The sequence below is a fragment of the Lissotriton helveticus genome, chromosome 7, assembly GCF_964261635.1.
Source record: "Lissotriton helveticus chromosome 7, aLisHel1.1, whole genome shotgun sequence".
In the NCBI taxonomy this organism is placed as follows: domain Eukaryota; kingdom Metazoa; phylum Chordata; class Amphibia; order Caudata; family Salamandridae; genus Lissotriton; species Lissotriton helveticus.
Window position 1 is genome coordinate 1,554,419,517 of NC_136068.1, and position 13,864 is coordinate 1,554,433,380.

Genomic DNA, 13,864 nt, shown 5'->3' on the forward strand with positions numbered 1-13,864 from the left:
GGTCTCCGGAGCTCCCTGCCCGATCCCGCCATATCGCCTAACATAGCCGCAATTCTCCGTTCATTGGCACCCGGAGGTCGGAGGAATCAACCGCCGGTGCTCGGCCAACCGAGAGACGGACGCCCATTGCGCCTGCTGCGAGAGAGCCGCCGGAACCCGGATTTGGCGCCATTGTGCAGCGGCTGTGCAGCTGGACCGGAGGGGGTCCCTTTGGCGGCCACCAGCGGCTCGCTGCCCCCCTGTGTGGTGGGGACACTCCTGGACATCCGGCGAGGCTTCGCTGAACCCCGCTGCCGCCCGCTCGGGCCCTGGGGGCTTGCCGCTGCACCAGCACTTCTGCCCGGGCCGCCCTGATCCGGCGGCGGACTACGCAAGACCCCGGCTTCTGGCCTACTCGCGTACCGCGAGAGGGCCTGTGCATCGGGCCGGCAGCAGTTCCGGCAGGACGCCGGCCCGCCCCTTCTGCAGCGGAGCTCCTCGACTGCATTCCAGGCTGCCACGCACGTCGCCTGAGGCGGAGGCTGCCGCCCAAACAACCCAGCGAGCGGCCCGGCGGCTGTGCAAATCGAGGCCTCGGCTTCGGGCCTAGCTCACTCCCCCACCTGCCTGGAATTCTCGCCGAGAGCCGACCTGAGCCCCGACAGGCCCCGCAACCGAAGGGGCCCTGGACACTGCCCCCCTGGTTTTCCGGCAACCCGTGGCGACACAGCTGACCTGGCCTGGCGACAGGAGTCCCTGAGCACGCCGACCCACCACAGGTGAGGAGAGTGGGGAAGGGAGTGGAAGAGCTCGGGGGGCACAACCGAGTCCCCGGCGTACGGACATCCCTGTGGGCCCCCACTGCAGAATCCTAACTGATACCTTTGGAGCGCCTCTCTGGGGGGGTGAGCCGCACTCCACTCATTGCGGTCTCTCGCCGGTCGGGCGGAGGCTACCACCTTGCCTCTCCCCCCCCCCCCCCCTGGGCTTGCGGTCATCTGAAGACATCGGTCCCTGCCCGTGCGCAGACGTCTACAGCCGCCTGGACACTGCCATACCCCCCACTCCCCGTCTGCCTCCTCACTGGTCCCTCTTAGTACACGCGCTCCACTATCCAACTGCCTGTCGGGGCCATATTCCCTCACGCGCCATGGCAGGACAAAGAGGCAAAAAGGGATCGCAAACTCTCCCTGAACTGTTGGCTAAATCGCAGCCCAAGCTTGGCAAAGACCCGCCGTCCCCTGGGACCGGGAAGGCATCATCGGCGACCACGGATGACCAAATGCCCATCACCAAAGCCTTTCTGGAGACGCTCTTCAACTCGCTACGGGACGATTTCAAATCCCTGCAACAGGAGGTGGCGGGGGAAGTGAAGGAACTCCGGCGGGATGTGGAGGACCTCGGCGAATGGGTGGTCGCAGTCGAGGAGGCTGATCAAGCCAGGAGCTCCGAGATCGAACTGCTCCAGCAAGAAGTCCTGCGACTCACGGACCAGCACCTTGACCTCCAGGCCCATACGGAGGACCTGGAAAACCGTTCCAGACGGAACATACGGGTCCGGGGGGTCCCTCAGAAAGACGAGGGGGCTGATGTCACCGCGTACCTGCAGGCCCTCTTCAGGAGCATTCTGGGAGAGGCAGAAGATTTCCACATCCGCATTGACAGGGCACATCGCGTAGGACTGCCTCGCAGAGCCCCAGCCCCACCGCCGGACATCTTGGCCTTCCTTCCGGACTTCCCGCTTAAAGAACGGATCCTCCGGGAAGCCCGGAGAGCTCAGCCCATCCAGTTTCGAGGCCATCCCATTGCCCTATACCAAGATCTTTCCGCCACGACTCTCCAGAAAAGGAAGGAATTCAAGCCAGTCACGGACTTCCTGCGGGGAAAAGAAATCTCATATTCTTGGGGGCATCCCTTTCGAATCATATTCAAATGGAACGGACGGCTACAACAGCTACGATCTCTTAAAGACACTTGTGATCTCCTGGGTCTTGACCAAGTAGATGCTGAACCGGTTTTCAAGAGCTCGCAGGGCTCCTCCAGAGGGGGTTGGCAGACTGTAAGCCGCAGACGATCCCCTCCTCAGCGCTTCAGGCCCGATGCCTCTGTCATTTCCCGGGAGCGTGAGACTGCGGTGGCAGAGGTGATCAGAGAGACCTCTTCCCCAGAGTGATACGGACTCTTGCTTTGGAGATTGTGTATCGCACCCGCTCAGCCCTGACGGCTGGCGGTTCGGGCGGGGGGCCCGGTGAAGCTGCCATCGGAAATGACCCCTTCATTGTTCTTAACCACAATCCTGTGTGCCTTGACGGGATTGGGACTACAGGTTTCCATTTTGTTGGGTTTGGGTGGGGGGGAACTGGGTTTGGGGTTTTGTTATTACGCCGCGGCCTACTACTGTCCTTATTTGCATGTGCTACGTTGCATACTTTGGTGGCTGCGGGCTGTTTCTGGGAGGGATGTTGGGTTAGGGAGGGATCCAGGGTGGGGACCAGTGTGCCACGCTACTTCAGCTTTCGCACGAAGAGACCCCTCACCAAGATGCATGTGCCGACTTGGAGTATTCACCCACACAAATGGCTCATACCTAGACACAAACAGGGACCATACCATACACTATTCACCGAGAACCGCCACGTGCTCCTTTGACGTGCCTATGGCCCAACCAGCGCTGCATCACACCCCCCCTGCGCGATGACAGACAACACCCTTAAGATTATAACGCTTAATGTGAAGGGGCTCAACAACCCGATCAAGAGGAGAGCTGTTCTCTCTTACTTGGAAAACTCTGAAGCCGCTATTTGCCTGCTACAAGAGACGCGTCTCCTCCAGAAGGACTGGCACAGAATGCGCTCGCGAGCCTTCCCGCAACAATTCTTTTCCTCCCTTCCAACAAAGAATGCCGGGGTTGCGATCCTAATCTCTAGCTCATTTAGGGGGGGGGGGGGGGGGGGGGGTAACAAGGTGGGGGAAATCAAAGGCCGCCTCCTGGCATACACTCTCACCGTGGGTGACACAACGCTCACGATCGGCACCCTGTACGCTCCAAACACAGGTCAAGAGGCCTTCTTAAAAGGCGCCATTTCCGAAGCCCTCCAGACACCACACACACCCCTACTCCTGGGTAGGGGACTTTAACATTGTTATGGATACACATGCCGATCGGTCTGGCCACCGCTACGGGGACGTTGGGGCCTTGTCAACTGCCGGGCATGATTGGCTATCCGAAAGGGGCTTGGTAGACCTCTGGAGGGCACGTCATCCGACTGCCTCACAATTCACGTTCTACTCGCATGTGCACCACACCTACGCCAGGCTTGATCACTTCCTGGGTTCTTCAGACCTCCTTACAACCCTTGAGGACATTACCATCACACCCGCAGCCCTCACTGACCATGACGCGGTGGAACTCTCCCTCGCTCTCCGCGCACCCCGTCGCCCTCGAGGCCCATGGCGCCTCCGCGAACCCTTGCTACAGCGCCCTGATGTCACTAAACGTATTGGGGAATGCATAGACACTTACCTATCTACCAACGATACACCGGGAATCTCAGCGACGGCTCTTTGGGGGGCTCTGAAATCGGTCGTGCGGGGCGAGCTCATAGCTATTTCGGCTGCGGAAGCTAAAGACCGCAAAAGCAAGAGAGAGGAACTTACGGCGCGGGTGGCGGAGCTGGAACGGGTACATAGTCGCACGTGTGCCCCTCGAGTGTGGAAACAGCTAAAAGCTGCTCGGGCCCAACTCGCCAGTCTGGATACAGACAGGGCGGAGTTTGCGGCTCTCCGCCTACGGCATACTTATTATGTCGGAGGGAACAAAACGGGGCGTCTACTGGCCAGTGCTCTAAGGGCCAAGACCCAACGGGCCAAACTCACCTCTTTGGTTGGCGCCAATGGTGAAGTGCTCACAGACGATGCCCAAGTGGCCGAGGCGTTTCGTTCATACTACGCTTCCCTGTACGGGGGGGAGGAAGTCCCGTCCGGGGATATTGAAGCGTACCTAAATACTGTGGCTATCACAGCGATCCCTGAATCTACCGCGGAAGCTCTCGATGCCCCCATAAGCCAGGAAGAAGTCTTAGCTGCCATCTCTCGACTGCGCCCCCTTAAATCCCCAGGACCGGACGGCTTCTCAGCGGGCTTCTATAAGCTCTTCAATCGGCGTTTGGCCCCGGTGCTTGCTCGCCTCTTCAACTCTTTCGAAGGGGCGGCTGCCACACCTCCGGACATGCTAGCCGCTGAAGTGGTAGTGCTTCCTAAACCCGGGAAGAAACCCACGCACTGCTCTGCGTTCCGCCCAATCTCGTTACTGAACCTAGACCTGAAGCTTTTTTCAGGCATCCTTGCTGCCCGCCTTGGCCCGTGCCTTCCTGGTCTTTTGGAACCAGACCAATCTGGCTTTGTTCCAGGCCGCCAGTGTGCAGACAATACTAAACGGGTGCTCCACCTTATTGACAAGACGCATTCTCGAGCTTCGGACTCTGCGCTTCTTGCCATCGACGCGGAGAAAGCGTTCGATCGCGTGAACTGGGATTATTTACAACTCGTACTCCGCCGGTTCGGTCTCAGTGACCGTTTTTGCTCGCGCATAGCGGGCTGCTATCATCATCCACAGGCCACGGTTCGCCTGGGGAGCCTGCGCTCGCCCCCGTTTGAGATCCAACGAGGTACCAGGCAGGGGTGCCCCCTCTCCCCCCTCCTATTCGCGATGTATATCGAGCCTCTAGCACAGAGAGTCCGCGACAACCCGAGGATAGAGGGCATCGACTTCGGGCGCGAACCCCATCCTATCAGTTTATACGCGGACGATGTCATAGCCACTCTACACAGCCCTGCTACTTCTGTGCCTGCCTTCATGGAGGAACTTGACTCGTTTGGGGCTGTTTCAGGCTTCCGCATTAATATCGCAAAATCCCTCATCTTACCTCTAGGCAAAAATGCGCGCCCGCAGGCGCCGACAATGGGTCACCACAGCGGCCTACAGGTGGTCGACCGGGTACCATACCTAGGTATCACCCTGACTCCCTCAACCGACCTCACGGTCTCCACTAATTACGCAACTCTCGTCACCCGGATCCGCTCAGACCTGGCGAGATGGTCCAAACAACCTCTTTCTCTGCTGGGGAGGGTGGCGGCTATAAAAATGTCAGTCCTGCCGCGGATTTTATATTTGTTTCAAACAATTCCCATTGTGCCCCCTGCGGGCACGTTGAAAACCTTACAAGACTTACTGTCTGGCTTTATTTGGGAGGGGAAGAGAGCCCGACTTCACAAACTGCTTGCATACAGGAGCATGGATGAGGGCGGTCTCGGAATCCCGGACTTGGCGCGGTACTTCCAGGCATCCCAACTCCGGTACCTGGTGGAGTGGTACAGACCCGAATCGGAGAAGAGATGGCTCTTCCAAGATAGAGCTATGGCTCAGACGCCGCTGTGGCGGGTTCCATTCCTGGCCAAACACCACAGGCCCAAATATATGTCACGGTCCCCAATCACTCGCACGACCCTACAGGTGTGGAATCGGGTAGCGCTCAAACGCGGACTGACTACTTTCCCTTCCCCTTTCACTCCCCTTCTGGACAACCCTGACTTCCCCCCAGGTGAGGGCCCAGGTGCATTTTCTCAATGGCGGGGCTCGGCGTGCCGAGCTGCGGGACATCTTTTTGACCTGAACGGATTCCTTTCCTTCGACGACATTAAACAAGGATACGGGATAGAACACCCCCACTTCTTCCAATACCTCCAGCTCCGACACTGGCTCACAGACCCGAACGTCATTACCCTAGTGGGCCGCCCCATGACGGACTTCGAGAAGTGGCTGCTTACTAAGACCACAGATAAGCGCCTCGTCTCCGAACTCTATAAAATGCTTGCCCCTTCACCCTCCCAGGCTAAATCACCTGGTCAACGGCGCTGGGAGGCTGAACTTGGGAGGACCTTGTCATCCAAAGAATGGGGATACATCTACCATAGAGCCTCACACACTACACGAAACACCAAAGCGAGAGAAACTGCAGTCAAACTCGCCATATATTGGCACCTTACTCCAGTCCGATTACACCAGGGAAACACGAAGCGCAGCGACCTTTGCTGGAGAGGGTGCGGGGAACGTGGTACCTTGACTCACATCCTCTGGGGGTGCCCCGAGCTGGGAGACTTTTGGAAACAGGTCCTGGATGACATAGACTCCACTTTCGAGACTGAAGTCCCGAGATTCCCAGCGTACACCGTGTTGGGCCTGCCCAATGCTTTAATGTTTCCCCTCAAATCACTACGCGGCCGACAGATGGGCATCGCTATGCAGGCAGCCACACAACACATCTTGTCACTATGGGGCACTACGACTAAACCTACGCACACGGGATGGCTCCACAAACTGTGGTTCACCCTTGGGATGGAGCGTATCCATGCCACTCTCACCAGCTCCACAGACGCCTTTCGCAAGACATGGCTCCCCTTGCTGACCCTCTTATCCAAGGAGTTCAATGAAATCACCTGCCCCAAGTATCTTAGGGTTTTGCGTCTCACTAGCACCACCGATGACTCCCGGTGACTCTACTACTCATGGCCTCGTCATGCTCCCGCGACTCAATGCAGGTGTCACTGACCTTCATGGGCACACTGGTCGGGGTGGAGGGAGGGGGGATTTTGTGGGGGAGGGGTGGGGGTTTTTGGTCCGTGTTGTTTTCCTTATGTCAATCTTTTGCTCTTCCAAGCATGACATTGCATCGCTAATTGGGCATACCTTCCTTGCTTCATCTGCTGCACAAGGGAAGACATGCTTGTCTGTCCCGCCCGCACTGTACGCTCTGAGTTTACTTTTCTCACAGAGATGTCTTACTATATGCCTGTTAAGAATTTCAATAAAAACACTTTTGAAACTAAAACTAAAAGAGTAGTCAAAACACCAGAGTACCTCCAGCAAAGATGAGAAAAGGCAAAAACACGTCGAGTGAACACACTACAACACTTTAAAAGTGCAAAATTTGTAGAAAAAAACCAAAAAAGGGAGAGCTCAATGCTCCAGGGTCCTGCTAGCAGGAGCCGGAAAAAAGAACTGACAGTAAAAGGAAGGGGCTGAGCATGCTGGGATACCGAGGGTCTCCAGAGAGTTCCTTAAAGGCACGGTATCCCTTTTCCAGACACATAATGGCAGCCTATGGAGGCTTGTCTGTCCCTACCTTCCTCTCTATCATTCCAAGGATTTGGTGAGGGGAGGAAAGTTTCTCTTTGGGTGAAACTTGACAGATTGGGTTAAATGTGTTTTTGGGTCCACGCACATGGGCGGGACTATTCACTAGATTATGACTATACAGAGAGATCCCCTACTACAGAAAGGAATGTTTGCGATCAAGTGGGTCTTGGAGAAAAGGAAAAGCAGTTATTTGAAGTGCAGCTTTTTAAAGGGCAAGCCTAAAACTACGTGCGGACAGCTCGTACGCAGATCTGTGACAACAGTGAAGACGTTTAATGTCAGGAAAACGCTGACAGACTACGTGTTCACAAACAACCGCCACATCGTGCAGGCTGCGGACTTAACCTGCACTCAGGGTTTCATTTTCATGGCTTTCCTGGATTTCGCGTATTTCAAAGTTATCTTTGAGCAGCACTGGTGTGGGACAACGGTTACAACCTAGTTACAAGTATAGAGTGAGATTAAGCTCCCGGAGATAAAATGCTTCCACTGGAACCAGGACGCAACGTGATTATTCAAGCAGATAAACGTTACCTTACTTTGTGCATCAAACTAAAATGTTACAGTAGTAGGGCAGCAGGCGGTCAACACATGATTCATACTGAATAAAATGTTCATATGTAAATATAAGAGTTTGATTAAAACCTTTACCCAAGGAGCACACAATTCAAAAGGCAATGCTACATTTACGGCTTGCAGTAGTTTGACGAAGTGTGACTGAAGCGCGCCCACAACTGTTACAATTTCAATCATTATGTCGGCGCTGCTGGTTACTGTTATTAAGTAATCCAAGTTTCTTCTGATTTCACCCAGTGTTTCACACAACGGCACAGGTTTTTTAGGTTGGCAGGAGGCAGTCTCTAGTGTATGGAGAATAAGGTGTATGCAGAGGTAGACAGAGAGAGACCTGAGCTTCAGTCTGCACCACACAGTCCCCCTGCAGGACTATATGCTTCAAACAGTGCCAGGGTTGCCACCAAATGATCCTGGTCTACAATGGATACCAAAAGTTCCACCATTTCATATAGTATTGGTCAGTTGCTTAATAGGGATTCCATATGTTGAGCTTTTAACTATTTTGGGTGACTTAATATAGTACACTGACTGACTGACTGACTGAAATATTTGTAGAGCGCACGAATGCCGCGGCGTCTTGGCGCTGAAGATACAGAGAGGGAGGGGAAGGCAGTGGGGCAGATCGGTTTAGATAAAAAGCCAGGTCTTTAGATCTTTCCTGAAGCTTGTTTTAGATTTTTGGGCGCGAAGTGCTGGGGGTAGCGAGTTCCAGATTTTAGCTGCTTGGTAGGAAAAAGACTTTCCCCCCCATCGGGCTCTCTTTATTCTGGGTTGGCAGACTAGGTCTTGGGTAGCTGACCTCAGTGAATGCGAGGGTACATATCGGGGCAGTAGGTTATTGAAGTCGTCAGGTCCCTTACCGTGTAGAGATCTATGAACCAGGCAGAGAGCTTTGAATTGAATGCGACGTCTAACCGGGAGCCAATGCAGCTCCCGAATAGCTTTGGACGTGGGGTGGCGTCTGGGGAGGTTCAGTAAGGCTCTGGCCGCCGTGTTTTGAATAGCCTGGAGTTTAGACAGCTGTTTTTCTCCTGCTCCCAGATAGAGGGAGTTACAGTAGTCTATCCGGGACATTACAAGGCCTCCCATCACCGTTTTTCTTAGCATGTCCGGGATGTAGGGTAGGACTTTCCTGAGCAGTTTGATGCTATGAAAACAGGCGGAAGTCACCTGATTCACCTGGGCTTTGCATGAAAGTTCTTTATCTAATAAGAAGCCGAGGTTTCTGACCTTGTCTACGGGGAGAGGGCAAGCGCCTGCTTCGGGGGTCACCAAAGGTCGTTCCAGATGGAAGGTTTATGACCGAACTCGATGACTTCAGTTTTGTCTGTGTTCAGTCTTAGAAAGTTATTGCTCATCCAGTTTTTCACCTGAGTGAGACAGTTCCTAAAACACTCCGCCGTAGCATCAATGGATTGTGAGATGGACACAATGATTTGTGTGTCGTCGGCGTAAGACACCAATTGTAAGCCATGGGATCTAATCAGGGCAGCTAGGGGAGTGACGTATAGATTGAATAGTGTTGGTGACAGTGACGAGCCTTGTGGGACTCCACCCGGAAGAGAGAATTCAACGGATTGTAGTCCATTCCAAATCACTTGGTTAGTGCGGGTAGTTAGAAAGGAGGCGATGAGTGCCAGGGCAGGGCCAGTAAAGCCTAGGGAAGTAAGTCTTTTTAATAGGACAGAATGATTTACGGTGTCGAAGGCCGCTGTGAGGTCTAATAATATCAGGGCCGACCGCCCGCCTTCGTCCATGGTTTTACGAATTTTTTCGGTGGCCATGATAAGGGCTGATTCCGTGGAGTGTAGGGGTCTGAAGCCATGTTGTGATGGATCAAGTAGCTTCTTTTCCTCCGCATGCCGCATTATTTCCTGGTTCATGTCTTTTTCTAAGATTTTTGCGGGTAGGGGCAGACAGGAGATGGGACGATAGTGTTTGGGCTCAGAAGGGTCAAGGGAGTCTTTTTTAAGAATAGGTCTGATGCAGGCCATTTTTCAGTTTTTTGGAAACTCACCTTGAGAGATGATTTTATTAAGCAGAGGAGTCAGGGTATTTGCGATGGTCTCTGGGATTAGATGCAGCACATGGGGGGGGCAAGGGTCCAGTGGAGAGCCAGACTTCATCTGGATAATTAGATCAAACACTTGCTGTTTTTCAAGTGCAGAGAAGCTGGAGAAGCAGGGGGGGGGGTTATGACGGTATGTCCAACTTCGTTAGAGGGTATGACGGATACCATGGTGCTAAGGTCGTCATATACTGTTTGTACTTTCTTTTGAAAGAAGGTGGCCATTCCATCGACGAAACACTGATCAGGACTAAATACTGTGTCTCGAGGAGTTTTTGTTAAGTGGGCAACCGTTTTGAAAAGTTCCCTGGAGGAATTTGCAGAGTTTTGAATTTTTCCTGTGAAATAAGCGGATTTAGCTTGGACTATTGTAGTTTTATACTCCTGCAGAGTTTTTAAATATTCCAGTTTTTTTTCGTGGCTATAGTCAGAGCGCCAGGTCCGGTCTGCGAGTCAGCACTTAATTTTGACTGTTTTCACCTCGGCCGTATACCATTGAGCGGTAACGAGCCGTTTCCTGGGTTTCTTTGATTCGATTGGGACCAGCTCATTGATTGCCTCGGTGATCCATTTGTTGAAGTTGGAAGCCCAATCTTCGCTGTTGCCACGTTCAAGGTCGGGGGGATTTCTATCCAGTGTCTCAGCAAGTAGGTTGGGTTCAAGTTTTTTCCAGGGACGGGATTTTTCAGGAGGTAGGTAACTTCTGCGCTGGGTTATAGAGTTTTTTTATCTGTAAGTTGAAGAAGACGGCATTATGATCCGACCAAGGTATGGGGGTGATCGATAAGATTTGGATGGCATAGCTGTTGGAAAAGATCCCATCGAGGGTATGCCCTGCTGAGTGGGTGGGTTTGTCAATCAGTTGCTTCATATCGAAGCTGAGCAGGTTGTCAAGGAGAGTGGCTGAGTCAGAGTCGTTATTTAACTCTAAGTGATAGTTGAAATCACCTAGGATAGTATAGGTGACTGCGTCAAACGTGGTTTCTAATAAAGTGTGTAGAGCTTTGGTGAAGGGATCTCTGGGGCCGGGGGGACGGTACACTAGCAGTCCCTCGAAAATCAGGTGGTTATTTTCTTTGATCTTAAAGGTCATGGCTTCGGCCTCTAAGTCTAGTTGAGGGCAGGCAAATATTTTGAGGTGTGATCTATAGATTATCGCGATTCCTCCACCTATAGATCCAGTCGATTCACGCATTCGACAGAGTAGCCTGCGGGCGTGGCGGTATTCCAGTCAGGACCAGAGGCCTGAGATGCCCAGGTTTCTGTGAGGAACATGAGATCAGTATTGTGATCGATGAGTAAAGCTTCAATCTCATGTTTATGCTTCGGCATAGACCTTACATTAAGTAATATGCATGTGAGAGATCTATTCCTATGTGACGCTGAGAGAGGACAGTTATGCAGAGTGGTAGCCTGTAGTTGGTTAGTAACGACAGGCTGCGCTATTTTGTCAGAGGGTGAGTTAGAAAAGTTAGGTGTAATAGTTAGTGGGATGATTGGTATAAGAAAACCGCAGGAGGGACAAATGGGGTAATGTCGGGGTTCCTGAGATCAGTTTTAGTCGGGTGGTCGCCGCAGCGTGGGTCAAACCTACATAGGTCGAGTATTGTAGGCCAGGAAAACGGGCAGGACTTCTAGCACTCGGCACGGATCCGGCGTGGACGGGCGCAGACGGGCTTGCCTTAGGCGCGCCCGCTGCGCTCGTCCGCTGCGCGTCCGGTGATTGCACATGTCTTATGGGGAATGAGGCGTGGGGGGGGCGTGGTCGACCGTAGTGGGCGTGGCCTTGGGAGTCCCCATCAATGTGGTCACAAGCAAGTAGGTAAGCCGCGGCAGCGATAAATCCGCTACGCGGGAAGCTAGTTAGGGTGCAGCTACTGTTATGGATGCCCAAGGAGCAAGACGAGTTTTTAAAACACAAGAAATTACACAGTTGCTAAAATTGTCAGACGATCTGTCTCCCGGCTGTGCCTCAGGTGGGTTGTATCTATTACCGCCGCGCTAGCAGTCAGCGCATTAAATAGGCGTAGGTGGGGGGGGCGTGGCCGACCATAGTGGGCGTGGCCTTGGGAGTCCCCGTCAATGTGGTCACAAGCAAGTAGGTAAGCCGCGGCAGCGATAAATCCGCTACGCGGGAAGCTAGTTAGGGTGCAGCTACTGTTATGGATGCCCAAGGAGCAAGACGAGTTTTTAAAACACAAGAAATTACACAAGTGCTAAAATTATTGTCAGACGATCTGTCTCCCGGCTGTGCCTCAGGAGGGTTGTATCTATGGACGCATAACACTCCTAAAGCTGGTTAGCATCCTCACAAGTATCTATTCTCACACTCTGCAACACTTTCATGTCTATACACAGCGATGTGATCACACCAGGCTTCGAGTACATCTCCAAACCTCATATTCTTCAAACATAGGACAATTTACAACCAATACCCTTTTCAACCTTGCACCCAGAGTGCTGCCAAGAAGCACATGCAGATCTGAGTACTTCACAATTATGAATGGTCTGCAACAACGCAACAAGATACACTTGTTTACTGTCCTTACTTGAAGCGAACTCTCTCATCCATGTCAGCAGGCGGCTCTTGAGTGATGCAGGTGACCAATGCCTCCATGTTCTGCGGCCGGATGAGAAAGTCCACCAGCTTACGGTTTACCACTTTGCACTCCTGCAGCACATCCTCCTCATCAAGTAGCTCAAACAGGGTAACATCCTCCCGCTCCAGCAGGGTGTCCACGTGGGAACTTGTGTGAAGGTCAAACTTCCAGAACATGATCTCTGCAGCCAGCACAGGGAGAGAAATATAAACGGCATTGAAAACGATATAAAACATAATCCAGAACTACAGAAAGTGCAAACATGACATGCAACATATCAATAAAAATAAATAAATAAAAGATCAATGGAAACAGGAAGATGAGATTAAATAGCACCTAAAGGAAGTCAGTTAAAAATGATTACGTCCGAGTTTCATTAAATTGTATGCACCAATAAAGACATTTCCACTTCACCAATTAATTCAAATATTAACCTTAATACCTCGCATATTTTAGAGCTTTTAGATGAACATTGAACAATTGCCCTTTTAGAATAAAAACAAATCTTTTTGGCAAGGGTTAGGTGGAATTTAATTATTGCACGTCTCCAAGTTGGCAGATGCCACCCTAGCAATCTGGGCAATGCTCCTGGCATGATATACAACTTCAGGCATTGACGCACTACAGTGCCAGGAGAAGGTGGGTCAATGAGAAGGAGGAGGGGTGTTGCTTTAGGAGGGTGTGAGGGTACATGTGATGAGGAGTAGTGCAAGGGAGTACACTGGGAATGGCCAACACGACTGTTAGAGTATACAAATAAGTAGTATAATTCCGCAGGAATCAGAATACATAATATACAAAACCATCACTTATATATATCAATTTAAATAGCTTTTGCGCTTACATTTGCTACATCTAGCCAATATGTCAGTAACATTTTCTTTTATAAAATAAGCCACTCCCGCTATTGTGCAAGCAGTCAAAAGGCAGAAATCCTACAAGTCATAAGCAATGTTTGGCACACAGAGAACTCCAAAAATTCAGAATGAACACGAAGTAAATGTTCCAATCGTGCCATTGTGCCAGCAAGGCGGCAAATAGTGCATCAGCCTCCAGAACGGCCAATCAGGCACCCTTACTACCATGAAGCCTACATAAAGGCCAATTATCTTGGCCGGTGAAGTGCTTAGTTTTCTTCATCAGATTTGGATCCAGAGCAACACCGAGAAATGCAAAAACGTGAGTAAGAAATTACGAAAGCGTCATCGGTAATTTAGCATTTTGTGAGCCGAATCGTTAACCCACACATTTGCAGAACCTGCAACACCGCCAGCCAAGGTTTTAACATGCTCATCCTTGGTGGTTTCATACAAAATCATATCATTGTGAAAACATTATGCAAGGTACCTCTAGTAACAGTATATAAATGTTGAATTATAGCACTAACCGGTCACTATGCCACAGAACACATACTAAATTTGTTTAATACAGTCAGGTGTAATAAAA

At 51.8% G+C, this 13,864-nt stretch overlaps 1 protein-coding gene across 11 annotated transcripts in view; it reads right to left on the minus strand.

Moving 5' to 3' along the window:
• The window catches only part of PPP6R1 (protein phosphatase 6 regulatory subunit 1), a 1,126,148-nt gene that overhangs the window by 983,993 nt on the left and 128,291 nt on the right, over positions 1-13,864 (minus strand). For all 11 annotated transcript variants that reach the window (XM_078655037.1, XM_078655034.1, XM_078655036.1 and 8 more), the window contains exon 2: positions 12,368-12,599. In XM_078655037.1, coding sequence (XP_078511163.1) covers positions 12,368-12,594 — 227 coding nt within the window. In that variant the 5' untranslated portion in view covers positions 12,595-12,599. The remainder of the gene's footprint in view (positions 1-12,367; positions 12,600-13,864) is intronic.